The sequence below is a fragment of the Xylocopa sonorina genome, chromosome 9 (assembly GCF_050948175.1).
Source record: "Xylocopa sonorina isolate GNS202 chromosome 9, iyXylSono1_principal, whole genome shotgun sequence".
NCBI lineage: Eukaryota > Metazoa > Arthropoda > Insecta > Hymenoptera > Apidae > Xylocopa > Xylocopa sonorina.
The window spans coordinates 11,351,618-11,378,470 of record NC_135201.1 but is presented as its reverse complement, the minus strand read 5'-3'; the positions used below and the strand labels follow the sequence as shown (position 1 = coordinate 11,378,470).

Sequence of the window (26,853 nt, the reverse complement as noted above, 5' to 3'; positions counted from 1 at the left end):
TGGCGACGCTTTCAAAATCGTACCGCGCGATCTATCGGTCATGCGCGGTGGCTTATCGCGCTTAACGAACGAGGACGAATTCGCGAATCGTCGAAACGAGTAAATCTCCAAGTTGATCCTTCGAGAGCCACGAATTGCTGGCGTCGAGTACAAAACGAGGCGCGGTTCTGCGAAGCTAGAGCAACGTTGGAGCAATTTTCCGTGCGAGCGATAAAGATCGTGAATAATTCGATTAGCCGTCGACATTGTAAAAGGATGAAGTTGGAGATAATTCCACGCGAAATCCTTGGGGATACATGTAAAAAAGAAACGGAGACCGACCAACGATCGAGCAGAGGAGGCTCGCAATTTCTACAAATCACACCGATTGGCCCCGAGAAAATCATAGAATACGATTCATCGACTTCTAGTTCGCACGTGTACGCGTCTGTTACCCTCTCCTTCCCAACTTGTTGCCCTTTTTTACCCTCTCATCTCTCAGCCTCGAGGGTCGATTTCATAAGGTCAGCCTTTCGCCTTTGACTGGACTCTTATTCAACCTTGCGTCTAAATATAAACTGCGAACACGTTATATATACCGATACAGTGATACCCGATCGCGCGTATCCGTGTATGCGCATTTGTGCATCGAGTCGTCGAGATTTAAAGGGGACACTGTTCGCCCGATATTGTCACCGCTGTTTACAGCATCGCGCAGAGTCGCGAAGAAGAATCGTCTGTCGATCATCGATCGTCAAGACAGCGGGTCGAGGAAGAATCGTTCGAGCCGCGTCTATTCTGTCCGCTAATTATCAAAATTAGACGATGATTCGAATGATGGTACGCTAAACGGTGAGCCAACACGAAATTTGGCCCTCGTCTCTAGAATAATACAGGGTTTACTGTATTCGGTATAGATAACCCGGAGTTCCATCTGCTGGAACGATCGCCAACGTTCGCAGTTCGCCGTCACGTTGGTAATAATGATCGCGCTAATGACACTGATCGTTCTCTATCGTAATATCGACAGGATTTACATCCCGTTAACGGGGTCGGACAGAATACAACGGTTGTCCCTTAAAGCTATCGGTATGAACTGCGGTACGAGTGAATAACAAACGACGGTGACCGTGTAGAAAATGGCTGGAACCATGATTCGTTGGATATTAACCGGAAACGTTCGACGCAGTCTCCACGCCTGGCCAGGTCAGAGGCCAGGCCCAGGTTTATCCACTCGTACCTTGATCGCGTCCCTTAAACGAATACACAGACGTCGTCGAACAACAGCGGAGTACAAAGGAAACCGTAAGCGATCGGTCGCTTCGATTAAAACGTCGAGGCGGACAAAGTCCGGGCAAATTTGTTTCAAACCGATGGAATCAAAGTATTGTCCGTAAGGATCACACCGTCTCGAGATGCTCTTCAGTATAATCTACTTCGTGGGTTCCTTAAATGGTAACTGGTAACGACTCTAAACGATAGAGAGATCGGTATCAGAACGAAACGGAACGTTTGCCCAAACTTAAAAATTGTAATTGATACGACTAATAAAACCGCGAGTCGCGGGACGAACGGAACACGGGTCTCTTAGGAAAGGAACGAGCCTTTCGCGGCGAGCCCGTTTAATTAGCGCCTCCACGCAAACACTAACACGCCTACGCGTGTGTACGACATACAGGAGGAAAACACTAAAAATCTAGGTCAACACGGGAAACGCTCGGTGCCTAATGAATCTGTGTGTACGTGTGTATGTGCGTGTACATGTTGTCAAGCCAGTGTGCGTGTACGTGTACATATATATACGTATTTATATATATATATATATATGCCTCTGTATCATCCAACGTGTCAAGTAATAAATCCTAATTAGCGTCGTTACAAAAACCTTACAACTATTCAACAAAAACCAATCTCGTAACAACGTTTTTTTTTTTTCTTTTTTTTCTTTTATCTAGTTTCGTCGTTTCTCGCTCGCGTTCTCGCCCCTGTGCCCCCAATGTCCACGAGGGGGATGGAGAAACTGGCGCGACGCCGGTCCCAAAACGATCGATCGTTCTCTCAGTAGTCTCGGACAGCGGTTGTCGAACGATGATCCCCGTAAAAGAGCGATTTCTCTCGTCGATCGTACACAATTTAATATTAATTACGTGGTCGAGGGTTGTTTTTTTAATCTTTGTACTGGTTGCTCGTCCCAAGGGTTGAAACCCGCTCGTCTCGTTGGTCACGAAAGGGACGATCGCCTTTCCTCTCGCGTTCTTTCTTCTTGGTTCTGGGATCGAGCGATCGCCGGTCAGAAAGATCCCGTCCCTTACGCATGTACGCGTACGTAATAAGCTCGGTTCTGTCGAACAGATGGTCAAGGTGTACAATGATCCGCTAACGAGCCGACTGGTACAGAATGATGAACGTGGTGCGCGCGTCTCGTCGGTCGCGTGAAACCAAAGAGGCGGGACCGAGTACGTCGCTCTGTATCAAAATTAAAAAATCTATCGGTAATATAGGACACGTTCGGTTAAAAACTGAGTACAAAGCGGTCCTAATGCCCTCTCTGTCGGCCCTAACCGCAACGATCGGCGCGTGTTGTCCCGCCAAACCTAATTTTACAACCCCACCCGGATCACAACTGGTGGAGAACGTTCCAGGGAATCGTTACAGCGCCTGGAATGATCCTCTCGACGAGCGAACGTCGCGGAGCGTTAGACGCACGGTCTCTCGCGGTCGTCTATCGTCCCTTTCGCTAGCCCTACGCCTACATTCTCCAGTTGTCGGTTACGCGTCGAGACTACCGTGGCCGGGTGCCACGCCGGGTCGAACAGTCGCCGGATTAACGAACGCCGTCGCTCTCGTCGCCCTCTACGTTCTCGCCGCCCCAACACGCGACTTCCACTGCGACTTCTCGATGCGATGCTCTCCGTTTACGATGCAACCGCCACTCGGTTACATTACGGAGCATTTCTCCTTCAGGCTGATCGCGTTGTTGCTCTGCACAGGCTGCAACGAGACGGAACGATTCTTCTCGAGCATCAGCAGGTCCCGGAACAAGGCGTTCACGTTGTGATTCGTCTTGGCGGAGGTCTCCAGGAAGCCGCAGCCCCAGTTCGCGGCCTCTGCCGCACCCTCGCTCATCGATACCTCGCGCACCGACGGACTCTCGTCGCATTTGTTCCCAACCTGTTGAACAGTTCGTCGGATCGATTCGAAAAATCGAATCTCGATATTAGTTTCTACTTCTTAGAAAAAAAAATTAAAAAATTAATTTAGAGATAAAGGAAGATTTGTACGAAGTTACTCATGCGACTTGGGGACGGATCGTGCCTTTGATACAAGTCAGGAACTAACAAGGATAAGATTATGAGATTGTGCGAAACATTTCTTTGAGGCAAGGATTTCTTTGATGCTAGCAAATCTTTTCTCTGATGGTAGAACACGGTAAATGGGTCTTACCAGCATTATAGGTATTTGCGATATGTCCTGTCCCTTGAGCTCTCTAATAATGGCCCAGATCGGTCGTAGTTCCTCGAGGCTTTGCCGTGAGCACACCGAATAGACCAGGATGAAAGCGTGACCTTTGCTTATGGAGAGCCGTTGCATCGCGGGAAACTGATGAGACCCCGTTGTGTCCGTAATTTGAAGCGTGCATATGTTTTTATTGCAGCTAATCACCTGAAATATCGCACCGCAATCGTCCGATTTCGTTCGTCAATATCAACGCCACCGTTTATGCCACGCTTCTCGTCGCACACACAGCGCCGGGTCCCAATCAGCTTCGCCAACGAATCGTTTACTTTTTTCCTTTTTTTCTGTTTTAAGTCCCTCGATTAACTCGTTCGCGAAAGCTTCAGCTCGTCAATTCCAACGGACGTTGCGTCGATCGATACGAGAACTATCTCAAACACGTAAACGTCACTCTCGATCGATCGATCGCAGCGCGATCTACGATGCCTCGATTAACCTCGATAAAATAGAACGTCGTCGACTGGTCGTTGCCAGGAATCGATGCAACGATTCCACGAGTATCGAATTAAAATGCAACAATCGATATTATAAAATATTCGAGAGCGCGGGCTTGATCGTTAAATAATAACGAGGATCGCTTGGACGTAACCGAACGAGCTGAATCGAATTTCCATCGTGACGCTCTATTATCCTCGTCTGTAACGAGAGCCGCGCAACAAACGTCGGAGGACGCTGCGAATTTGAAATGCAAATACAGGCGGGGAGGATGAAAAATTAGTCGCGAAGGGATCGACTGTTTACCCGCGCGGCTCGACTCCCGCATTCGCCTAGCGATCACGAGATAACAGTCGAGAGATGAACGATTAGCACGACGATCTTGCATCACGTATGAATCACCAGAGAAACGTCACACCAGTTTACGTCACGATAGCCAGAGCCGACTTATCTGATCCGGAGAACCTATTGCCACTGTCCGATACACGATACGCCTGTACTACTAGCGTCGTCTGCTCGATATCCTGCGTTATTCCTACCGTTAATTATCCGACGTAAAATTGCTTCGAAACGCGAGATCGCGGGATGATAAGCAATGCGTTAACGTCCTAGAGCGTGTCTCAAAACTGAAAACGAAGCAATCTTATGTTAGAGATCGAAAGATCATTTATGTAAATCCCACTAACGTGGATCACGAATCTTTGAAACAGAAAAAAAAACCTTCATTCATCACGTTTCGAGTATACCAACGTATCGTTCCTCTCGATTGAGAAGAAATTGCCTCGCGAGATAGATACACCAGGGTGCACGTGCCTCTTTTGAGCTTACCTGTCTGTACGTATCCTCGATAGTGGGTATGTAGGACTCGCGAAATGTTCCTTTCACGAAACGCAGCACAAGAGAGCTCTTCCCGACGCCGCCCGCCCCGAACACCACCACGCGATAGTCGTTGCTCTGCTCCGGCATCCTGACATCTGCCGTCCCGATTATGTTAACCCCCGCCAGCCGGGGTCCCGTTCGCGATTCCGTTTAAATCCCTCCTGCCGTCGGGTAATATACAAAAGCCAAGTTGACTCGCACGCCCACGGGTTTTGCGTAAAGGTTGCAGTAACCCTCCGCCAACCTACGACTACGGTTACTATATTCTTTTTCCTTTTCTCTCCGCTCTTTGCTCCTCTGCCGGCTGCTGTTTACATTGACCAATACACTCCCACGCGTGACGTTCACCACGTTTAAGTGGTCGTACCAGTGACACCGCTTTGAACCGCGGTCATCAATCGTGCACGCTTATTTATAGTAAATCCCGTGCGATGGATCGTCATCGACTGCGGGGGAAAAAATCGTGATCAAAAGTGGTAGAGTTGATCCGCGTGATTGTCGCGGATCTTTTAATTCGACGGTTCTGCTCGGTCACCGGAAAGAGAACGACGGTTCGGCATAAATGTCGCATCAGAATCCTCTTATGACGCGTAATCACCTTTCTATACATGCATGTATTCAACAAGTGACGTTTGAGACACGAGACCCTTGTCATCGTCGTCAGACAATGTTTCCAATAGGACGTTCATTTCGAGGTCGATGCACTTGGATCAACTTAAAAAAAAAAAAGAATGCTTCTATGTTAGATTCCTCTTATAATCAATTCCTATCAATCTCTCTCTCTCTCTCTCTTTCTCTCTATTTCTCGATCTGACAAATATCTAAAACAAAGGAGAAATGAAATAAAAATAATTAGTACAGCCAGCAGAGGGAGGTTCCGAAAATATTCTCTCGCGATCGCTGAACCACGACCACGGTTAAGCGTAAACGCGTCACGAGTCGCGTTACACGATAAGATCGTGATCGCATTGACCCGGTGATGCGGAGGGTCTGCAGATAATAGAATGTGTTTGGTGAACCTGGTAGAGCAGACGTCACCGTTGCGGTCCTCCTCTTCTTCGAAAACGGGTCACTTGGACTTGCCAATGAACTTTACCGTTTCCAAAGAATACGTTGAACTTCTCTCGGTGCACTTATTTCTCTGGCTCCCCTCCTTCGAGTACGGTCAATGCTAGTAAACACCAGGTTCGTACGTGGTTGCTCCTCGTCGAAGGGATCCCTTTGGCAACGCGAAGGAACCAGGCAACGTGCCAGCCACGGAGTCTTTCCGAGTTGGAACGATAACAACTGGCCGGGCCTGGAGGATGTTTTTCGAGTGTCGACGTCCGAGTGACACGGGTCACCTGTCCAACGGTCCAAGTGCCTTTTAACCACGGCACGTTAATTAATGGGCAATCGATCGACGGGTGTTGCGCTCGATTTCCACCGGCCACGGGATCAGCATATTCGCGGAGCACACACTCGCTCTCACTCCCTTTCTCTCTCGCTCTCTCTCTCCCTCTCGCTCTTTTCCTTTCTCTCTGTCTCCGGCCGCTCGCTGCCGTGAACTTTCACGATCTCCAAAGGAAAACGAAGCGCACGCCCTCCGTACCGGGGCTCACCCCACTCCGCGCCGGTCGAGCATGTGTATGTGCGTTAGGTACGTGCGCACTACGCCAAAACTGCCGGGGAAAATCAATAGCGCGTCCATATATGCCACTGCACACGCACGTGCACCGCGGACTACGCGTGATTTTCGATCCCTTTCCCGTCTCGCATTCGCACAGGATCCTGCCTCGAATTCACGACCGGTTCTTTGGATCTTTGGAGAACGTCTGGTGGATCGATTTCATGCAGGAGTGGTTACAACTGGGAATAACAAAACAATTACATGGATTAACTGTCGTCGTTTCTGAAAGCTCGTATGCTTTTTGAAAGAAAGGATCCGATGGATCGACGATTAGTCTCAGATTGTTTATAATCCAAGCGTTACGAACAGGCAGAAGGTGTGGTATCCTTGTATAAAGTCGTTTTTTATATTCTAATCGTTTCGTGTCCTATGTGTGTAACTTATACCGCATTAATGCAAATAACAGCGCATAGTTCGATGGTAAACTTCTGATTTATCACAGCCACTGAATACTTATAAATACAGTCTAATTACATAGCAGCGTCGAGTAGCCCGATCCAATCTCCGATATTATTCAAGTTTCCTTTAACAGCGGATTCTTTATGATCACATCGCTACCTTCATTCTCTATCGAATCGTACGTCCACTTACGATTGATCCTAGCAAAAAGTTACCACTTAATCCTCGATTAATCAGCGTCGTGTCTCTATAAATGTTTCTTTCATACTAAACCTGCATTCGTGACCGCACTTTGGGGAAGAACATTTCGGACAGGGAAAATGGCATCCGGCGCAGTTCAAGTTTAAGCAGTCGCAAAGATCATCCCCCGTCTGGATGTATACGCCTTGTTCATCGTATAAAACGTGCCTCTTGTGACCCTGATATAATCGTCGATGAAGTTTCCGTTTCTCTCTCTCGCTGTGTTCTGGGTCGAAATTTCGCAGGAACTTTTTCGTCAGGTTATCCACTCCCCTTTGACGCGGCCCTCGAGTATTTCTCTGTCACGAAAGGTCTGACGATAGCTTCGAAAGGTTACGAAGATTTGCACCACTGACGATTGTTTACATACTTACTCGTTCTGCGCGTGGAGTTTCTAGGTTATGTTGCGAGGAACTTTCGCCAGAAGTCGAGTTCCCGGTTTCCATGTCCCTCATTAAAACTTTTAACTGAAATACGCTTCAGACAGAGAATTTACGCTCACATAACCTCTATCTCGAACGAATAGTCTCGAGAAACTTCACTTGGACACCACATGTGTACGCATTGACGCTTGACTCGCATGAAATGAACAATAGTTGGACGATGTATGGAAAGAAATTTGAATACGAGTTTCTTTGATTAATGACTTAATTTTTCTTGAATAAAAACTGGCGATGTATCAAAACAAACGGTTTTAAATGCCATGTGCTCGACGTGAACGACACCTGCGGTCGATTTACGCAACTGATTCTCTTCCCACTCGTCGATAATCGATATCTATCGATTTTGATGTTCGATTATTGACAATCGCGTTCAAATTCAGTTTGAGCACGTCGTTCGAATCAACATAACCAAACGTAGATTGATGTGCGCGAATGTAAATAAAATATGAAAGTAATAATTACGAAAATCCAAATTTGTTGAGATACTGTATTGAATTAGAAAAAAAAAAATGGGTAAAAAGAGATACAACTGGAAAGCAAGAAAAGTTCCAGAAGTTGAAATTGATGATTCAGCGACGAAAAAGGTATTCGTCTATGGTTGTGGACACGTGTATTAGAAAATTCAACGTAATCTGTAAAATGTTTATTGGCACTTCCTCTCAAATAGATTGTTATAGATATCGACCATCGCCAAGACCATTATGACAGTTGTAACGCGCTGGTTTTGCCCAGCAAGAAAAGGAAGACGAAGAGCAAAGTTAAGAATGTCACCACTACTCGATTGCTGTCTAAGAAACGAAGGAAGGAACTAGAGAAAGTTGTCGAAAGAAAGAAGAAAAAGTTACGTGTATGTAACTTGATAACATAATTCTTCTCTTCTCTTTCGTTCCTTTAAATGTGTTTTATATGATTTTAGAGAGCTGAACTTTTGGAGGAACTGGCGAAAGTTCAAGCGCCCCAAGAAGAATTGAAACAATACGTATCTTTGGCTGCTGTACAAACCAAAGGCTTAAAGCGTCATTTTAGAGAGGCAGAATTACCTGCCAAGAAGTACGAGATTAAAGAAATTAATGAAAATGAGGATGATGTGCCGGAAGTACACATAAATGCTATTAAAGGGAGCAAGAAGAGAAGATTAGCGATTTTAGAGGAGCAGAAGAAGCAGGAGGCTGCTTCGGATCCAAATGTTATCGGATTTGATGTACATTGACAACAGTGACTAAATTAATGAAGACAGTACAATGTAGATTCTATATTATACTTCAACTTTTGTTTGTAGGAACCAAGTGACGATGAATCTGAGTTTGATGCTGAAGAAAATGAAGAGGAAGATGAGAAAGATGTGGCAGAAAGTAGATCTGTGGAAGAGATTGAAGAAACTAAAGAAAACGAACATACCTCGAATAAAGAAACTAACACCGCAAAAGATGATGGAGGAAAAAGTGCAGTGGACAAAGAAAAAGAACCATCTGCTGTTGCTACAGTTCAGGAACCCTTAAAACCGCAGCAGCCAATAGAAAAAAAGCCTGCTGTATTCGTAACACTGCACAGAAAGGCAGAAATCCAAGCGGCCAGATTAAAATTACCAGTGGTGGCAGAAGAGCAAGTTATCGTGGAAACAATCAATGAAAACCCTGTGGTAATAATCACTGGTGAAACAGGCAGCGGTAAGACTACCCAGGTGCCGCAGTTTTTATACGAGGCTGGCTACGCTCAAGAGAAAATGATAGGAGTAACTGAACCCAGAAGAGTGGCGGCTATATCCATGAGCAAACGCGTCGCTGAAGAGACTAATCTTACAGAGAAAGAAATTTCCTACTTGATTCGTTTCGAAGGTAACGCTACAGAGGAGACAAAAATCAAATTCATGACCGATGGTGTTCTATTAAAGGAGATACAAACTGTACGTAATCATTCAAGGCGATTATGTAAATCTACGTTACTACACGTAATCGTAATGGAAATTTTGTTTATATTTTAGGATTTTTTACTAACGAAATATTCGGTGATTATTCTGGACGAAGCACACGAACGTAGCGTGTATACAGACATTCTGATAGGATTGTTATCAAGGATCGTACCCCTTCGAAATAAAAGGAAAAACCCACTGAAACTTGTGATTATGTCTGCCACGTTACGCGTAGACGAATTTGTAGAGAATAGTAAATTGTTCAAAGTGAAACCACCTGTATTAACGGTGGAATCGAGGCAGTTTCCTGTTACTATACATTTTAATAGAAGAACAAGCACCAATTATGTTTCCGATGCTTTAAAAAAGGCTATAAAGATACACACTCGTCTTCCAGACGGTGGGATCTTAATATTTTTAACAGGTACATTTTCTTTATCCTCAAATTGTGTTTGTATTTTATTATCTACTCCTTTAAAGAATATATCATTAAAATGTAGGACAACAAGAGGTAAATTTTGTGGTGCGTAAATTACGCAAAGCTTTCTCGAGGAATAAGAGAAATGTTGTGAAAAAGCGAGAAGATTCACAAAAAGACGATGATTCTTCGAAGAAAGAGGAAAATCTCGAAAAAGAAAATGACAACGACGATCAAAATGATAATAGCAATAGCGATGAAAACAATAGCGATGACGATAATGATTTTCGTTGCAAGGAAGCCATTCGATACAACAAATTACGACAAAAGAAGCAAATTGAACTACCAAATATTAGTCTGGACGAGTATGGGAACTGGTATTCATTAAATCTTCCTAAAAGAAACAAACTTTAATCTTTAGTTTTCAGTTATGCTGTGATACCCACCGACGACACTCACGAGGATTTAATTGGCGTGGAAGATGATGACGCAGAAGTACAATTGGACGAAGACGAAGATGAGGATGACGATATGATTGATTTAAAAACCTGCGCAAATGCGCAACCACTGTGGGTTTTACCGCTATACTCTCTTCTTCCAAGTCACAAGCAAGCATTGGTAATTGAAAGGATTAGCAAAAGATTTAAAAGGAATTAGGAAAATTCCAAAGACGGTTAAATAATGTTAATTCTTAGGTATTCGAACCACCACCGGAAGGGTATCGCCTGTGTGTAGTATCCACAAACGTGGCGGAAACGTCTCTCACTATACCCAATATAAAATACGTGGTAGACTGTGGACGTTGTAAAACAAGAATGTACGATAAAGTAACTGGAGTAAGTACGTATAGAATCTGTTATACCAGCAAAGCATCTGCTAATCAACGAGCAGGAAGAGCTGGTAGAACCAGTCCCGGACACTGTTACAGGTAATTAGATCATTTTATTAGAATTCAACTTTCAAACGTGCAGTAAGCGGTTAAACCAAGCTTTAACTCGTAGATAAAATGATTATTTTTAGATTATACTCTTCAGCAGTGTTCAACGACCAGTTTGAACAGTTCAGTCAGTCTGAGATTCAAAGAAAGCCTGTGGACGATCTACTTTTGCAAATGAAAGTGATGAATATCGACAAAGTCGTGAACTTTCCATTCCCAACCCCGCCAGATGCGATACAATTGCAAATGGCTGAGAAGAGGTTGATACTACTTGGAGCTTTGCAACAGCCTCCCCTCGATAAAGAAGGTACCTTGACTAATAATACCCCAATTAATTTAATTTAGTCACTTATTCTACAATTATTCTTGCTGTTCTTTTTTTTTAGGTTCCTATAGCGCTAAGGTGACACCACTTGGTCACAGTATCGCTGCATTTCCGGTTGCTCCTCGTTATGGAAAAATGTTGGCTCTCTCTCATCAACACAATCTTCTTCAATACACAGTATGCATGGTGGCCGCGCTTTCCGTTCAAGAAGTGTTGATAGAAGCGTTCGAAATTAACAGTGGCGCGAGAACTAAATGGCACCAAATGAGGCGCTATTGGGCCGGCACTGGAAACAGCTTACTTCTTGGTACTGCATTTTAATTTTCTTGAGACCATGATAATATTAAAAAACGGATACAAAATATTAATTAAACAATATATATTTCGTTTCGTAAGGCGATCCAATGGTCTTGATCAGAGCTATAGGAGGTGCGGAATACGCTGGAACTAAAGGGAAATTACTTTCTTTTTGCGAGGAGCACGGTTTACGACACAAAGCAGTTGTAGAGATTCGAAAGCTCCGGCAGCAATTGACTAACGAGATTAATTTAAATATACCAGACCTAAATCTAACAATTAACCCTGAGTATGTGCTACAAGAAATACTTAACACGTTCGCTGTGAATCGCAAGTTTCTTTTATGTTCGTTCACAGCGAACATGTTGAACTGCACTGTACATCAAAACAGTTTATCTCTTACACTAAACATTTATTCAGAATGAAGCCTCCGGTCGACATGGAAGCAAAGTTGCTCAGGCAAATAGTGCTCGCGGGAATGGCTGACCAGGTTGCAAGAAAAGTGATGCCAGACGAGGTTAACGAAGACCAAGACAAAGCTAAATGGAAATATGCTTACAAGTAAGATAAATGTCGTAAATCGATCGCGCACGTTTTAGCCTAATATTCTATACGATATTGTACATGTTCAATTTAGAGCCATGGATATGGAGGATCCAGTGTTTATACACTCCTCCTGTGTTCTACGGAAAATGTGCCCTCAATGGGTAGTGTATCAGGAAATATACGAGACAAATAAAATGTACATGCGTGGCGTCACAGCCATAGAACCGGAATGGCTACCTAAATTTGCACCTTCTTTGTGTCAACTTGGAGAACCTTTAACTGACCCACCACCAAGGTTTCTTTTAAAACTAAAAAACCTGTGCATTCAACCTAGGTATAAGTTTACTATTTTTTTTTCTTAAATACTATTACTCGTATCCTTCTACGTAGATACAATACAGAGACGGGAAAAGTAATGTGCAGCATGGCGGGAACGTTCGGAAAAGCTGGCTGGAAATTACCAGAGATGGAAATGGAATATCCACTGACGGTGGACGGGGTTAAATGGTTCGCGTGTTTCTTATTGGAAGGCAAAGTCTGTCCAAAATTAAAACAATTCGTTTCTCAGTTATTATCGACCCCTCAAAGTATTACCAAGGCGTGGGCTAAGTAAGATTTTAAAACTGTACAGGATAATTCACTACTCGTGTGACAAGTTTTTACAGCTGATTGTCACACGAGTAGTGAATCACCCTGTATGTGAAACTAGCCAAAATTGAGCTAAAGGTTCGACTAAAACAATGATCATTTCAGATTGATACCGCGGACGCAAGAAATTACGCAATTATTATTATCTCACGGAATTATGTCGAAGGAAAAATTATTAGATACTTGGGAGGCAGACAGAAGTTGTAAGTATACGTTTTCCTTCGGAACTTTCTATTACTTAATGTGACTAATTGATGTTAATTGCAGTTCTCTTGTCAGCCTACCAAAAATGGTTACCAGAATCGATCCACGGACATGTTACGGTCATTTGGCCACCTGTATAGTAAATTTTATACCTAAATTATGCAATTATACATTGTATATACCGAAATCTTGTTTTATTTCGATAACCATTTATTTAATGGAAACCGCAATATTGCGTACGATTCGTACGTAACTCGAAGCTCTGCTTTGGTTTTTATGATTGGTATCTTTAATGCATGCGTGGCACTTTGTGTCATATAGTGTCAATGGCACTCATAATAATGGCTACCTTTTTTAATAAATTATCCAATCTTAGCCTAGATTAATGTCAGATATTCCCTAATAGAACACAGCGGTGCATGAAATACGTACAATGATTGAAAATATAATAGAATATTTACAAACCTTTCGTAACGTCGCTATAAATGAAAATTTGCGCGGGACACCTGTACGCTAAATGTCCATTAGTTCTACACAGTAGAAAGTAATCTTCGTTTAAACTCGTTGGCAGTGCTATGACATCGATAACATCTCGAACAAACATTTAGAAACACTGGTCAAGTCACTCTGCTTTCACCGCCTTCTTCTCCTTCCTTTTGATCGGATTCTTTTTACAATTCTTATAAACATTGTTCAGATCGAACGCTGCCTTTATATTATCCTGCATTAAAACGTGAGAATTTTGTTATTTAATATATGGCTGCAGAACGTGGTGGAAATTACGAGGACGACTAAACTTACTAATGAAAAAAGGAATTTAACCAGCTTTCCTTTGTGATCCGTGTGTGGACGTCTTTCAATTTCTTTCCCCTCTTTGAATAGAATTACAGTTGGAAGCTGTTTGCTAGTACTAGCATCGCTAATGTGATATTTTACACCAGCGTCTGGGTGTCTTCCTATGTCTACTTTACCGAATTTTAAATTCTCTAATGTATATCTGTAAATACACATGATGTTAGTTTACGAGAAACATATGATCTGATCTATGATTCTAAGTAATGTATTGGTAATTCATCGGGTACGAACTCTGCAGAAAGCTCGGAAAATATCGGTGCAAAATTAACACAGGCAGGATTCCACGCAGTGTAAAATGCAACCAGCCAAACGACTCTCGTGTCTCTTTGCAATTCTTCCTGCAATCCGTTTGCACCTCGCAAGTAGGTCACCTTTTCTGGGCCCTGATACATCGGCTCAGGAAACAGCAACCCGCAGACTACAATTATCAAACGGCGCACCTCAAATGCGATCTCTGTTTCACAGATCAACTTGTAACAAAGAAATAAACACTCACGGATAAACACGATAGCAAATATTATTCCCATACGGACGTCTGCGTAGAACCAAAGAATCAGATTGGTGACTTTAGTGTAAACAAAGCTGGACGACAGGTAGCTTATCATAGTAACGCTCCCGGTTTTCCTTGTCCTTATCATAATCACTATCATGAGAAAAAACAAGATTTCCGTCTCCCTCTGAAACAAACGTACATCCACCATGAAACACGCTCTGCAAGAATGATTCGAATGATTCAATAACCAAGTAAAGAAAATAAACAACAGAGTTAAGTGAAGAAAGCAAACGCAAGTAAATCAGAAAGTAATTAAGCAAAGAAAGTAAACAAAGCAAACGCAAGTAAATTAGAAAGCAATTAAGCAAAGAAAATACAGAAAGCAAACACAAGTAAATTAGAAAGTAATTAAGCAAAGAAAATAAACAAAGCAAACGCAAGTAAATCAAGAAGTAATTAAGTAAAGAAAGTAAACAAAGCAAACGCAAGTAAATTAGAAAGTAATTAAGTAAATAAACTAAACTCAAACAAAGTAATATAGTAACTAATATCTCATCATTTTTAAATCACTCACCCCGTCAAGTTCGCATTCAGCCTGCGCGAACACATAATTGCAGACAATCGGCACACGCTTCGAGACGATGTACGAGAGGCTCAACAAAATATTTATCAAATAATAAGGCTTCAACAGAAGTCGTAAATCCTTCTTCAACGGCATCTCTTGAAAGACGCTCGTGTACAGGTTATGCGTCAACTCTATCGATCAAGATAAAAAGACTGCTTCCACCCTTACAGCTGGATATTTTTATCCTAACTTGTTTCGAATGAACGTCCTTTAATCGATCTACAAAAAGAAAAGAAAACGTTCAGTAATTCTACTTCAGAGTTAATTGTTTTTATCCGTGACGAACGTAGGCGAAAGGGTCTCGAACATCGATTGGAAATTACTCGTGTCAACGAACCTTTCCACGTTCGATTCAACTCTCGATTATTGTCAATATTATTCTATACAATTTGTTTATTTTGTATATGTAGCGTTTAATCTAACAAAAAAATAGTAAAGTTACTATTGTAAGCGAAGAATGAACTTCGAGAACGTAAGTGGTAAATTAGTGAGTTAATTAATTCGACGACCTCATTCGTCGACGAATTACAGTATTTTAAATTGTACATCTTGTATGTAATAAATCGCATTTCATTTGATCAATGAATTAGATAATCAGAATAATTTTAGTACAGGCGATTAAATTAATTAATGATCGATAAACGTGATAATTTGGACAAATTGTTAACGATACCCGATAAATTTGGATCTACGAAAAACCTGCTGTCGATAAACATATTTGTTGATAAAACAGGCTTTACAATTGATTGAAGTACGTTCACTGGACTCTGTATCACATGAAACTTTTCCATAGCTCAGATAAGATATCTCTCATGTTCCAAAGGAACGTAACTCCATCAATGATATTTATTTTAATCAATAATTCTGATCAATTTCTATATTTTATTTGCAGCGTAACTGCAAGCAGTTGTGCAGCGTTGCAGAAAATTTTTTTATGAAATTGTTACGCAATTGCAATTGTTCTAGTTCGCTGATGTTTACAGATTATCTGAAATCAGTTACCAGGCAATACTAGACATATTAAAACAATATTGTAGCTACATACGGCATGACCTCAGAGATATAACATCCCCACCTTGGTCTTGCATAGATATTGTCTAGCTCTTGAACACCAACAGCAATCGGTAGTCTCTTAACAAAGGAGAGAACATGAGGTGCCTAATAGCTGCATGGATGCTAATTGCATGCATTGGTATAGCATACGGTGAAGAAGTATGCACTTCGAACAAGACCATCCCACTGGTTGTTATTACCTGGGACTACAAGGATGCCACTGAACGTGGTAACAATCTCTAGCTCTCTAGAACATGAAAATTAACGTTACATTTGTCTGATAACATTCATTTTCCAGCATGGAATGTATTGAACAATGAGAAAAGGAGTGCCTTGGATGCCATAGAAGAGAGTTGCAGTCTCTGCGAGCAGCAAAGATGCAGGAAAACTGTAGGATACGGAGGGAGCCCGGATGAATCTGGAGAAACGACTTTGGATGCTTTAATCATGGATGGGTACATAGCGCGCTCAATCATTGCTGTAAGAGTGGTAAAAAAATGAAGAACTGCTTTTAATCCGATTGGTTACCAAATGAATAGAGTTACAATGGACGTGGGTGGCGTGGGACTGCTGAGGAACGTTAAGAGCGCGATTTCCGTCGCTCGCAAGGTTCTAGAGAACACCAAACATTCCCTGATCGGTGGAGAACTTGCCGCGAAGTTTGCCTCAGAAATGGGATTCAAAATGGAGTCTCTGCAGACAGAGGAATCAAAGAAAATGTGGGAAGATTGGAAGTCTAATAACTGCCAACCCAACTTCTGGAAGGTACCCTGACAACACAACTTTGTCACAGTAAGAGCACTGTGGTGTTTCTTGCGCTGCGTGACATCACTTCCGTAGCCGTCTATGTCCACATTCGTTGATGGTTGTGATGCCACGTTTAGTAGCACCACGTTTTGAGGTAGTACCACTAGCATATCACGCCTGTTATATGTTCATTCATGAATTTTTTTAACCACTGACGCAGGATGACATATGTTAAAGGGAATACTGCATTTCTATACTAATTAAAACCGTCAGATCTAAGCAGATCTTTAAGTGACATCACAGTGCCCTTACTGTAACAAAGTTGCGTTATCCGGATGTATATTTCAATATCTTTATTCCAATTTATTTTATATTTACCGCTTTAGAGGTAAGAGAGAGAAAGATATATAAGAAAGCAATAAGAAAGAGCGAGACAGATGATGCTGACCTTACTCTAGAACCCGTGGCGCCATCTCTGTGAAAAGCACTCAAACTGGTCGCACATCGTTATCGACAGCGAAGTAAACTACTTACCGACTGGTGGCGCCATCTGTACGACAAGCGCTGAAACTATTCGACGAGTAGTTTCAGCACTTTTCACAGAGATGGCGCTAGTGTTTCAGTAGTTCACTTCGCTGTCGATAATGCTGTGCGACCAGTTTGAGCACTTTTCACAGAGATGGCGCCACGGGTTCTAGAGTAGAGCCGCTATCATCTGTCTCACTCTTTCCTATAGCTTTTGTATATTTCTTTCTCTCTCTTACCTCTAAAGCGGGTAATATAAAAATGATACATAATATAATAATACAGATTAGAAGTTTAAAAGCTCTTTTCCTATTAAAATTGAAGTGTTATGCGATCTGCTGTGTTGTCTATGTTATCCAAATGAAACTCAGACAATACAAAACAATTGTTCATTGAAATAAGAACGTGTATATAAAACTACATATATATATATATATATATTCTTCCAGAATGTAGTTCCTGATCCAAGAAAAAGCTGTGGTCCCTATCGTTGGGCAGCCAACGCAGAAAGCAAACTGGAGGAACACGAATCATACGTGTCAGAAGAAAACCATGATACAATTGGAGTCGTAGCTATAGATTCAAACGGACACATAGCAGCTGGCACGTCGACAAACGGAGCGAGAAACAAGATCCCTGGTCGCATTGGGGATTCTCCTATAGCAGGAGCAGGTGCATACGCCGATCAAGCAGTTGGCGCAGCAGCTGGAACTGGCGAAGGTGATATCATGATGCGATTTTTGCCAAGGTAAATCGTAGAATCAATCAATACCGCTGTTCTTTGCTTATACTTTTCACAACTGAACGTATTTCCCTCAGTTTCTTAGCCGTGGAGGAGATGCGTCGCGGTGCTACACCCACTGCAGCAGCGACTACAGCGGTTAGAAGAATTGCTGAGCATTATCCTATGTTCACTGGAGCAGTGATTGCGATAAATAAAGATGGAGAGTATGGAGCTGCGTGCAATGGAATTACTCGATTCGCGCACTACGTTGCCAATCCTGAATTAGGGAAGGCCACGCAGCTTTACGTTGATTGCATTGATGTTAAATACGAAGTTCTTGCACATAAGAACGACTGATGGCCTTTTTCTAATATCTTTCGATTGTTGTTACTAATTTTTCAAATGTTATTACTTCTCGAATAAAATATATGCTGGAAGACCTGTATGAATATAATATATTTCGTTACCATCGAGAATATCTGATAGAAATCAAAATTTGGTGACTAATATTAGGAGAGGTCATAAGAATCCATATTTGAAACTTAGATACTATCGATGACTTAACATTTCGACCTATCGAACGTTCAAATTTTGTAAAATTTCTTTGCTATCGATAATAATCGATATAGTATCGATATGTTTCCATCTTTACTCAAGATTTGTTGATAAAGTGAACTCTATTGTGCAATAATGTTCTTGTCGAGCAACTGATGGACAAATGTTACTCTTCTGAAGCAGACGTCTCTCAGGTTCGATATCAAATGTATGTACAAATATATATTTCAATCTGAAGCTTGAAAACTTGCTTGATTTCGTAGATTTTTGGCCAACATAACCTCAATCATTAAGAAGATCCATACACGGTAAACAAAATGCCAGAGACAACTGAAGAAGACATGGGAATGTCCGTTCGTTTAACGAACGATGACTTCCGGAAGTTATTGATGACGCCAAGAGCGTCGGTTCCATCCGCCACTCCAGCTTCTGTCCCTGGTACAGCTCGGGATGCTAGCGCGAAGACAGCACAGACTCCAAATGTCAGTGGTGGTAGTCGTGCAGAGCTGCGTAGGAAGAAGAAGAGCTTTTACGCGAAGCTGAAGAAGCAGGAAGAGGATAAGATGGCAGAGTTGGCTGAGAAATACAGAGACAGAGCTAGAGAACGTAGGGACGGTACTAACCAAGATTACCAGGCAGAAGATCCTATGAATAGCGCCAGTGCGTACCGTGCCGTTGCGCCTGATTTGAAATCTGGGATGGACGCAGCCGAAAGAAGGAGGCAAATGATTCAACAGTCAAAATTCTTGGGTGGTGACATGGAGCACACTCACTTGGTGAAAGGATTGGATTACGCTCTTCTCCAGAAGGTAAATAACCAATTAAAATGCTCTAAGCTTTATGTTTAAAGAACATTTTGTTCTGCAGGTACGCAGCGAGATAGAAGCGAAAGAGCACGAACAGGAACAGGAAATGGAGAAGCTAGTGAAACCGAAAGATAAGAAGGAGAAGAAGGAGCCAGAGAAGAAGGACGACGAGATGCAATTCAAAACTAAGATAGGACGCAATGTGTATAGAACGATCATGACTATGAAATCCAAGCAGATTGAACGGAATGAATTATTTACACCTGGGCGAATGGCCTACGTGATAGAGCTCGACGACGAAAATGCAGACGTGGATATACCGACTACCCTGATCAGAAGTAAAGCAGACGTTCCCACTATAGACAATACGCCTACGTTAACGACGAACGACATCGTGATAAACAAGCTCGCGCAGATTTTATCCTATCTACGACAGGGCAATCGTCACGGCAAGAAGGGAAAGAAGAATAAAGACGGACGATCGAGGCCAGACGATATGAATGACATGGATATCGCGCCAAGGCCACAGGATGAAAGCATCTACGGCGATATCGGTGATTACGTTCCATCGATCGGTAAAAAGGATTCGAATCAAGGCAGGGAGAAGAAGAAGGGCTCTTACTTCGATAAGCCAGAGAGCAGTTTAGATACAGACGATAAAGCGAACGCTCCACAACTGCCTAACGTCGTACCTTCCAGTGTGGACAGCAACGCACCCAAGAAAGGTGCACTGCTTAATAAACTGGCGGCAGAGCCGGAAGGTTACGCGGAATGTTACCCAGGGCTGGATGAAATGCAGGACGCTATCGACGATTCAGACGACGAAGTGGATTATACCAAGATGGATCTTGGTAATAAAAAGGGCCCGATTGGAAGGTGGGACTTCGATACTCCTGAAGAGTACAGCGAGTACATGAACAACAAAGAGGCCCTACCAAAAGCAGCGTTCCAGTATGGGGTAAAAATGGCTGACGGAAGGAGGACGAGGAAATACAACAAGGAGAAGAATGAAAAAGCTGAACTGGATAGAGAATGGCAGAAAATTCAGAACATTATGAATAAAAGGAAACCAACAATGGTATTAGACGGAGCATCAGAATTCAAAGTCCCGAGATATTAAATGTTAAAGTCGTTGTACATCGTCGCTCGAATGTTTGAAGTATTTTATACATAACTGATGAAAGCATTTCGTTATCAGTAGATAGAAAGACTTTCGCAAATACGTATCAAAACTTTCGAGCAGTGTTGCACAAGCTTACGTGTAACTAATTTTTACTCGTTACGTTAACTTAATAGAAGGTGTATATCTTGTAGCATACAAATTAATCGACGTATTTGTGATTATTACGTGTATAAAATAGAAAATGCAATAAAAGACTGTATAATATTTTTAAAACTTCATGGTTTTTAACCAGTTACCATGCAGTCACGCTGTTAAAATTGTGAGACATACAATCCGCGACTTAGATAATGTTTTTTTATTTATTTAAAATAAAGATCTGACCGCCAATGACCTAAAACTAGCTGAAACCAGCAAAACCGATCGACCAAACAGCTTATCAATGACCTATGGTCAGTCGATTGGGGGGAATCTTTCATTGAAACACGATCAAACCGGTTAAAACTTCCAGTCAGAGATAACTGATCTGGAAAATGTTATTAACTCCATCCGCTTACGTATTTAAGCAGAATTAACGAATCGATTTTTTAAGAAACTGAATTAATATCGGTCATTTCTCCTAGTAACGTCTAGAAGAGTTTATTTAATGCGTAAAAACTACGTAAACTGTTGAAAATGCTTGAAATCTCTCAGGCTAGCAACAATAACACTTATTACAAGGTGTCATTGTACGACGCTGAAACTCGAGCGAAACCTCTTATCCCCCCTCGATCATTTAAATTGGAGATTCGCCGATCGTAACATACATTCTTCTTCGATCGATTAATTTTACGACCACAATTGTCTGCATTTCTGCAACGATTCTAAAAACGATTTAAATCTTGAGCATTCATTGTTACTCTCAAATAAAATTGAATATAACATTTATACAATTAATTATTAATACCATCTGGATGACAGATTATCAAAGTATTCAACACAGAATCATAAGATGCCAGACTTCTCAGCAATTCATTTATCAATTATTTATTCCCAGACCGTTTCATTCATGAATGAAGAACTTAATCAGTCAAGGTCGCGTCTAAATCCCAGCGAAATCTCCTCGTTCCAAAATCTAGATTGTTATCAAACTGTTATCAATACCTGCTTACTGCTACAAATGTTCTTATGAAAAAATGAAAAAATTTAGAGTTTCCACTTCTGTGTTCGAAAATAATCAAGAATATAATCAATGACATTACCCACTTAAATACTCTACTCAAGTTCTATATCATTGGCCATCAAGTGGTTATCGATACAAATTATCAAAATGATATTCCTCGTAGTGATATCCATTTCCTGTCCAGAGTTTGTATAAATCAGTTAGAGGATCATCTCGAACGCAGTTAGCACGGGAAACCCCCGAATAGCCGTCGGGTGAAACAGAAATAATAAACGAACCGATAAAGTGATCAAGAATTGAAAAAAAATTCTTGACCCTGCTGGCTGATACAGTTCGTCTGCTTATATAAACGTTCAACATTTTAACGTGGTTCAGTCAGGCAACCGTACGGGTAGCCGTCGAGTGAACAGTCGGTGAAGTGAATGCACCACGGGACAATCGAAAGACAACCACGATCGTCGATATTCTAAATGCTGTTTCTGAAGAGTCTTCTTTCGATACGATCCTACGTCGTGAATACCGTAAGACAATCCTCCTGAAATTCGTAAATAGCACTGTTTACACTTCTATTGGGAGATACGAACAGTAGAAAGTAGAGTAATTAGCTGGGGATAGCATATTGAAGACGGACGGTGACAGTAGATAGTTCTATGAATTTAACATTTAATAGCACAATGGTAGATAAGAATGGTGGTAGATAAGAATAGGAGGAAGATTACGTTTTTCGTTTTCCCAGCCCTTATCTTGCAACTACTTTCTCCTTGCACAGCTTCCTTATCTTGTCTTCTCTTTGCAGCTCGCTTAAAAGCACAGTGAAAGTTAGTGGAGAGCGTTAAACTCGTTTCAACTAGGTACGTACACGGTGCATAGTGTCTGGGTATGATTAGCATGCTTGATGTTTGATTTTATTCGCTAAAATTGATGGAATTGGTGTGGTAGATTGTTTAGCTCCTTTTTTTGTAACGAAAATCGACTTCTTTGTGCAGCCTTTTTATTAAGACTGTAAAAAAAGCAATTTTCCCTTGAAAATGCTAACGTTTGCATGTCGTGAGAGAACGTTGCGATGGGTAAAGCGTAGACGACGAAGCTAGACAAAAATTAAAGTTATTTTACGTATTTAGACGACAATGGCGCAACTGAAGGTGGCCATAATTGGCCAGAGCCCCTTCGCAGCTGAGGTTTACAAGCTCCTGAAACAAAACGGTCATCAGATCACAGGGGTCTTCACCATTCCCGACAATGGAAATCGCGAGGACGCTTTGGGTAATTAACTACACGAATAAACGAAAAAGAACCACGTTTACGATTTGCATCGTGGCTTAAGTATTAATTCATAATGCACATTCCCTTTCAGCCGTAACAGCAAAAGCTGATAATACTCCAGTTTTCAAGATCAAGAGCTGGAGGAGCAAGGGTGCGACCTTGCCAGAAATCCTCAAGCTTTACAAGGGAATCGAAGTGGACCTAAACGTTCTTCCGTTCTGCAGCCAATTCATCCCTATGGAAGTCATCAATCATCCCCGTCATCGCAGCATATGTTATCATCCGTCTCTGCTACCCAAACACCGTGGAGCCAGCGCTATAAGTTGGTCAGTTTCAGTGAAGTAATCATAATGACATATTACGTGATTGTATTCGCATAACGTAATAAAAGGGAGGCGTTCAGTGGCCGCAGCGCGACTTTCCAACCGTTTATCAGCCGAAGCGATATCGTTAAAAGCGCGTAGTGGAGGGTAAGAGGATGCTAATAACGTAATCGAAAGCGCATACGCGTATCTCGAAACCGGTTCAGCTTGTTTTTCGCACACAACGTTATCATAATACATAGCGCATGTTTGCTTGTAATTATCTTGTTCAACAACTGTGCGATAAATGAATTGATAAATTACCACGTGCCACTGAACGAACATGCCTCTTTAACAATTTAACTTTCTTATAATTATACTCATCTTTTTTCGGGGTGTTTCCTTAGGACTCTTATAGAAGGAGACGAGACTGCTGGTTTCTCCATTTTCTGGGCTGACGATGGCCTTGACACTGGGCCGATCTTGCTCCAAAAATCCTGCAAAGTGGAACCCAATGACACTTTGGATTCTTTATACAATAACTTCCTATATCCTGAGGGTATCAAGGCCATGGCGGAAGCCGTGGATCTCGTCGCAAAAGGAATCGCACCTAAGATTCCTCAAACTGAAAAGGGGGCCAGTTACGACCCTATGTTAAACAAAAAGGATCTTCAAAAGATAGACTGGTCTAAACCAGCTAAAAAGATCCACGACTTTATCCGTGCCCTCGACAGTACCCCAGGAGCTTGGACGACCATTAATAACGAAGAAGTTCGCTTGTTCGGATCTACCCTGTGGAGTGGTACTAAAATACCTGAACACGAGACTCAAGTGATGGTTGACAATAGAGTAGGAATCATTCACGAGGGTGGACTACTGATTAACGCCATCGATGATCGCTTTGTCAACGTGGAAAGGATAAAAATTGGCACTAGAACTATCCCTGCCAAGAAGTACGGCCAGCAGAACGAAGACACTGTGATCGAATTCACCGAAGAGGAGCGGAAGACAGTGGAAAACCTGAAACGAATCTGGTCAGGTATTCTGAACATAGATATCAACGAAGACACCGATTTCTTCGCTTCTGGTACGTATGGAAGAACAAAATCCGTTGACATTAAGTAATAAAGAGTTTATGTAAAAAATGAAAAATGTACATCCTTTTTTATAGGAGGTAGAAGTATGGACGTTGTGAGGCTAATAGAGGAGGTGAAGGATGACCTGGGAGTGACCCTGCAGAACATTGACGTATTCATGGCTCCAGCCTTCCTCCAGTTCGCCAGCACAGTGGTGCTAGCAGCCAGAGGTGTTTCTGCCGCGAAGGATATCAAGTACGATGCCGTGGAGATGCAGGCGAACAAGATGACAGTGAAGTTCCCCAAGCAATTGTTCATCAATGGAGAATTCGTGAACGGTCATGGGAAACCAATAGCCACGATCAATCCTCACGACGAGAGTATCATCTGTTCCGTTGAGACTGCCTCTGCGGAAGATGTCGACAAGGCAGTCAGGGCTGCGAAGAAAGCATTCGAGGAAGGAGAGTGGGGCAAGATTAGCGCCAGAGAGCGTGGCGCTCTTCTTTCTAAGTAAGCGAATTAATAAAGTAATGCCTTGGTTCGAGGATTCTGAACCTTTTACAACATTTTACACCCCTTCAGGCTAGCAGACGTAATGGAGGAGCATAAAGAAGAACTGGCGACAATCGAAACTTTGGACTCGGGAGCAGTCTACACCTTAGCCTTGAAAACGCACATAGGGATGTCCATAGAGACCTGGAGATACTTCGCTGGTTGGTGCGACAAAATCCAAGGCAGCACTATACCAATATCCCACGCAAGGCCGAACCGTAACTTAACGTTCACCAGAAAGGAACCTATCGGCGTCTGTGGCCTGGTTACACCTTGGAATTATCCTCTGATGATGTTGTCCTGGAAGATGGCGGCTTGCCTGGCAGCGGGCAACACCGTCGTAATGAAACCAGCTGAGACTTCGCCCTTGACAGCGCTGAAATTCGCAGAGTTAACGATAAAAGCTGGCTTCCCACCTGGAGTGGTGAATATCGTACCGGGTGACGGACCTGGGACCGGAAACGCTGTCTGCGAGCATCCTCTGATCAGAAAACTGGGTTTCACCGGGTCCACGGTGACTGGACGATCCATAATGAGGTCCTGCGCTGGCAGTAACTTGAAGAAAGTCTCGTTGGAGCTCGGTGGCAAGAGTCCTTTAGTTGTCTTCGATGACGCTGACCTGCAACAGGCCGTTAGAATTGGGATGAGCAGTGTATTCTTTAACAAAGGCGAAAACTGCATAGCTGCTGGTATGGTTTTCAAGTGATTACAGATATTTGCATGCGACAATGGTTATCATTCTACTTTAAGCTGGTGAATCTTCAGCTCTCTTGGTTTGAAGATCAGAGCGTAAAAGTGAAAACTCTTTCTTTAAATAGGTCGACTGTTTGTTGAGGAGAGGATTCACGACGAATTCGTCGACAAGATTGTGGAAGAGGTCAAGAAAATCTCTATAGGAGACCCTCTGGATAGAAGTACCGCTCACGGTCCACAGAATCATCAAGCCCATCTGAACAAACTTGTAAACTTCGTGCGTCGTGGTATCCAGGAAGGGGCAAGACTAGTTTATGGCGGGAAGAGATTAGATCGTCCAGGTTGGTACTTCGAACCGACGATCTTCACCAACGTCGAAGACCACATGTACATAGCACAAGAGGAATCTTTCGGACCCATTATGATCATTTCCAAGTTCAGCTCGAAGAATATGGATGAAATGATCGCCAGGGCCAATAATACGGAATACGGATTGGCATCGGGTGTCTTGACCAAGGACATCAGCAAGGCCTTAAGATTTGCTGAGAAAATAGAAGCGGGAACGGTGTTCATTAACACTTACAATAAGACAGACGTGGCTGCACCGTTTGGGGGTTTCAAGATGTCTGGCTTCGGTAAAGACCTAGGTCAGGAGGCTCTGAACGAGTACCTGAAAACGAAGACCGTTACAATAGAATACTGAGTGACCCAACTAAATCTCATCATTCGCCATTTCGCATATTTCTCTTTCATCGTTCGCCTACCCATTTACTTGTAAATCTTTCCGCTTTCTCTTCTCTTATTTATACCGAATAAATTTGACAGTATTTTGTATTTGTGTTCCGCTTTCCATTACCGAAGTCCGAAAGATAACCGTTATCGCGCGGTAGAACCAGTAGAATTTCGCTCCCACGCATGCGAGAGCTACGTAAACAGTTTTTATACATAGGCGCCCCGATAGTTCCTCTTTCGAAACTCCAGATGCTTCGACGCGTTTTTCTGGCCGGAGACAAGTGTGCTCCATTTCTGTGGGTAGACGCCCGTTGCGCCATTATTCCCCTTCTAAGGTTTTATTTCCTCGGAGGACCATTTCGGTGGCTGCTTTCTCCCCAGCTTTCCTGCGACATCAGATATGCAGACGATACGATTAAGTAATCGCGGTAGACGGAACCAATGGCTTTTAGAAATTATTTTCAGTCTCCAGGGGATCTGAAATCGACTGAATAATACGATCACGATGACGTGAAACGTGTTGGGCGACTGAACGATCGCTTCAGTTCTTTCAAACGATCACGAACACGATTCTCTATAGCGTTGATGACGAACCTTTTCCGTCGGAATTTCGAGGATTAACGAATTAATTCGAGGGCAAGGCGATTACCATTTCCTCGTAGGGCATTATTCATTGTGAACAGGAAATGCAAATTTTTCCGAGCCTGGCTATGTCCCCTCATCTTA

The 26,853-nt window shown here is 42.5% G+C and overlaps 7 protein-coding genes across 10 annotated transcripts; 4 read left to right on the top strand and 3 right to left on the bottom strand.

The window, feature by feature from the left end:
• Positions 1 to 2,053: 2,053 nt before the first annotated feature.
• On the bottom strand, positions 2,054 to 5,932 carry LOC143426898 (GTP-binding protein Di-Ras2). 2 transcript variants are annotated; one of them, XM_076900619.1, is made up of 4 exons: positions 5,806 to 5,932; positions 4,759 to 4,945; positions 3,424 to 3,642; positions 2,054 to 3,150 (listed from the first exon to the last, which is right to left on the bottom strand). In XM_076900619.1, coding segments are annotated over exons 1-4 (642 nt in total). In that variant the 5' UTR covers positions 5,808 to 5,932; the 3' UTR covers positions 2,054 to 2,916. The 2 variants fall into 2 exon arrangements, with proteins under 2 accessions (XP_076756734.1, XP_076756735.1); XM_076900620.1 differs by lacking the exon at positions 5,806 to 5,932 and having other exon boundaries at positions 4,759 to 5,081.
• Positions 5,933 to 6,554: 622 nt separating this feature from the next.
• LOC143426899 (ARL14 effector protein) lies at positions 6,555 to 7,667 on the bottom strand. Of its 2 annotated transcripts, XM_076900622.1 has the most exons (4): positions 7,492 to 7,667; positions 7,151 to 7,416; positions 6,953 to 7,077; positions 6,555 to 6,657 (listed from the first exon to the last, which is right to left on the bottom strand). In XM_076900622.1, exons 1-3 carry the CDS (start codon positions 7,570 to 7,572, stop codon positions 6,993 to 6,995), a joined length of 432 nt encoding a protein of 143 aa, XP_076756737.1. In that variant the 5' UTR covers positions 7,573 to 7,667; the 3' UTR covers positions 6,555 to 6,657; positions 6,953 to 6,992. The 2 variants fall into 2 exon arrangements, with proteins under 2 accessions (XP_076756737.1, XP_076756736.1); XM_076900621.1 differs by lacking the exon at positions 6,555 to 6,657 and having other exon boundaries at positions 6,887 to 7,077.
• Positions 7,668 to 7,951: 284 nt separating this feature from the next.
• Positions 7,952 to 13,064, top strand: Kz (putative ATP-dependent RNA helicase kurz). The gene is made up of 16 exons (XM_076900177.1): positions 7,952 to 8,144; positions 8,228 to 8,407; positions 8,477 to 8,761; positions 8,840 to 9,463; positions 9,542 to 9,893; positions 9,970 to 10,252; positions 10,316 to 10,505; positions 10,583 to 10,815; positions 10,908 to 11,131; positions 11,211 to 11,456; positions 11,546 to 11,735; positions 11,867 to 12,007; positions 12,084 to 12,287; positions 12,383 to 12,601; positions 12,746 to 12,843; positions 12,908 to 13,064. Exons 1-16 carry the CDS (start codon positions 8,070 to 8,072, stop codon positions 12,982 to 12,984), a joined length of 3,621 nt encoding a protein of 1,206 aa, XP_076756292.1. The 5' UTR covers positions 7,952 to 8,069; the 3' UTR covers positions 12,985 to 13,064.
• Positions 13,065 to 13,183: 119 nt separating this feature from the next.
• Positions 13,184 to 14,960, bottom strand: LOC143426605 (thioredoxin-related transmembrane protein 2 homolog). 2 transcript variants are annotated; one of them, XR_013102173.1, is made up of 6 exons: positions 14,767 to 14,960; positions 14,196 to 14,376; positions 13,931 to 14,117; positions 13,646 to 13,841; positions 13,310 to 13,565; positions 13,184 to 13,243 (listed from the first exon to the last, which is right to left on the bottom strand). XR_013102173.1 is itself a non-coding variant. In XM_076900178.1 (5 exons), exons 1-5 carry the CDS (start codon positions 14,908 to 14,910, stop codon positions 13,467 to 13,469), a joined length of 807 nt encoding a protein of 268 aa, XP_076756293.1. In that variant the 5' UTR covers positions 14,911 to 14,960; the 3' UTR covers positions 13,184 to 13,466. The 2 variants fall into 2 exon arrangements, 1 of the variants encoding a protein (XP_076756293.1); XM_076900178.1 differs by having other exon boundaries at positions 13,184 to 13,565.
• Positions 14,961 to 15,966: 1,006 nt separating this feature from the next.
• LOC143427241 (N(4)-(Beta-N-acetylglucosaminyl)-L-asparaginase-like) lies at positions 15,967 to 18,238 on the top strand. Its single transcript, XM_076901173.1, has 5 exons — positions 15,967 to 16,099; positions 16,169 to 16,325; positions 16,410 to 16,635; positions 17,592 to 17,890; positions 17,962 to 18,238. The coding sequence occupies exons 1-5, from the start codon at positions 15,967 to 15,969 to the stop codon at positions 18,221 to 18,223; spliced, it is 1,077 nt and encodes a 358-aa protein (XP_076757288.1). The 3' UTR covers positions 18,224 to 18,238.
• A 460-nt stretch (positions 18,239 to 18,698) lies between these two features.
• On the top strand, positions 18,699 to 20,418 carry LOC143426976 (protein Red). The gene is made up of 2 exons (XM_076900747.1): positions 18,699 to 19,230; positions 19,289 to 20,418. The coding sequence occupies exons 1-2, from the start codon at positions 18,739 to 18,741 to the stop codon at positions 20,345 to 20,347; spliced, it is 1,551 nt and encodes a 516-aa protein (XP_076756862.1). The 5' UTR covers positions 18,699 to 18,738; the 3' UTR covers positions 20,348 to 20,418.
• A 1,453-nt stretch (positions 20,419 to 21,871) lies between these two features.
• Positions 21,872 to 26,356, top strand: LOC143426784 (mitochondrial 10-formyltetrahydrofolate dehydrogenase). Its single transcript, XM_076900418.1, has 8 exons — positions 21,872 to 22,030; positions 22,306 to 22,360; positions 22,631 to 22,772; positions 22,864 to 23,098; positions 23,482 to 24,161; positions 24,246 to 24,660; positions 24,733 to 25,391; positions 25,521 to 26,356. The coding sequence occupies exons 3-8, from the start codon at positions 22,637 to 22,639 to the stop codon at positions 26,096 to 26,098; spliced, it is 2,703 nt and encodes a 900-aa protein (XP_076756533.1). The 5' UTR covers positions 21,872 to 22,030; positions 22,306 to 22,360; positions 22,631 to 22,636; the 3' UTR covers positions 26,099 to 26,356.
• Positions 26,357 to 26,853: the final 497 nt, after the last annotated feature.

What these genes read in the sequence shown, in the direction of transcription:
- LOC143426899 (XM_076900622.1), bottom strand. Translation starts at nt 7,572, where the DNA reads ATGAGGGACATGGAAACCGGGAACTCGACTTCTGGCGAAAGTTCCTCG. An exon ending in AAACTCCACGCGCAGAACGA is followed by an intron (nt 7,417 to 7,491) that starts GTAAGTATGTAA and finishes CTTTCGTGACAG; the next exon opens with AGAAATACTCGAGGGCCGCG. An exon ending in AAGTGCGGTCACGAATGCAG is followed by an intron (nt 7,078 to 7,150) that starts GTTTAGTATGAA and finishes ACTTTTTGCTAG; the next exon opens with GATCAATCGTAAGTGGACGT.
- Kz (XM_076900177.1), top strand. Translation starts at nt 8,070, where the DNA reads ATGGGTAAAAAGAGATACAACTGGAAAGCAAGAAAAGTTCCAGAAGTT. An exon ending in GATCTTAATATTTTTAACAG is followed by an intron (nt 9,894 to 9,969) that starts GTACATTTTCTT and finishes ATTAAAATGTAG; the next exon opens with GACAACAAGAGGTAAATTTT. An exon ending in ATTACCAAGGCGTGGGCTAA is followed by an intron (nt 12,602 to 12,745) that starts GTAAGATTTTAA and finishes TGATCATTTCAG; the next exon opens with ATTGATACCGCGGACGCAAG.
- LOC143427241 (XM_076901173.1), top strand. Translation starts at nt 15,967, where the DNA reads ATGAGGTGCCTAATAGCTGCATGGATGCTAATTGCATGCATTGGTATA. An exon ending in CAAGGATGCCACTGAACGTG is followed by an intron (nt 16,100 to 16,168) that starts GTAACAATCTCT and finishes TTCATTTTCCAG; the next exon opens with CATGGAATGTATTGAACAAT. An exon ending in GCCAACCCAACTTCTGGAAG is followed by an intron (nt 16,636 to 17,591) that starts GTACCCTGACAA and finishes ATATTCTTCCAG; the next exon opens with AATGTAGTTCCTGATCCAAG.
- LOC143426898 (XM_076900619.1), bottom strand. An exon ending in TCGAGGATACGTACAGACAG is followed by an intron (nt 3,643 to 4,758) that starts GTAAGCTCAAAA and finishes GCGATATTTCAG; the next exon opens with GTGATTAGCTGCAATAAAAA. An exon ending in CGCAAATACCTATAATGCTG is followed by an intron (nt 3,151 to 3,423) that starts GTAAGACCCATT and finishes ACTGTTCAACAG; the next exon opens with GTTGGGAACAAATGCGACGA.
- LOC143426605 (XM_076900178.1), bottom strand. Translation starts at nt 14,910, where the DNA reads ATGCCGTTGAAGAAGGATTTACGACTTCTGTTGAAGCCTTATTATTTG. An exon ending in ATTTGCTATCGTGTTTATCC is followed by an intron (nt 14,118 to 14,195) that starts GTGAGTGTTTAT and finishes TGATAATTGTAG; the next exon opens with TCTGCGGGTTGCTGTTTCCT. An exon ending in TTAAATTCCTTTTTTCATTA is followed by an intron (nt 13,566 to 13,645) that starts GTAAGTTTAGTC and finishes GTTTTAATGCAG; the next exon opens with GATAATATAAAGGCAGCGTT.
- LOC143426784 (XM_076900418.1), top strand. Translation starts at nt 22,637, where the DNA reads ATGGCGCAACTGAAGGTGGCCATAATTGGCCAGAGCCCCTTCGCAGCT. An exon ending in AAATCGCGAGGACGCTTTGG is followed by an intron (nt 22,773 to 22,863) that starts GTAATTAACTAC and finishes ATTCCCTTTCAG; the next exon opens with CCGTAACAGCAAAAGCTGAT. An exon ending in CGTGGCGCTCTTCTTTCTAA is followed by an intron (nt 24,661 to 24,732) that starts GTAAGCGAATTA and finishes ACACCCCTTCAG; the next exon opens with GCTAGCAGACGTAATGGAGG.
- LOC143426976 (XM_076900747.1), top strand. Translation starts at nt 18,739, where the DNA reads ATGCCAGAGACAACTGAAGAAGACATGGGAATGTCCGTTCGTTTAACG. An exon ending in ATTACGCTCTTCTCCAGAAG is followed by an intron (nt 19,231 to 19,288) that starts GTAAATAACCAA and finishes TTTGTTCTGCAG; the next exon opens with GTACGCAGCGAGATAGAAGC.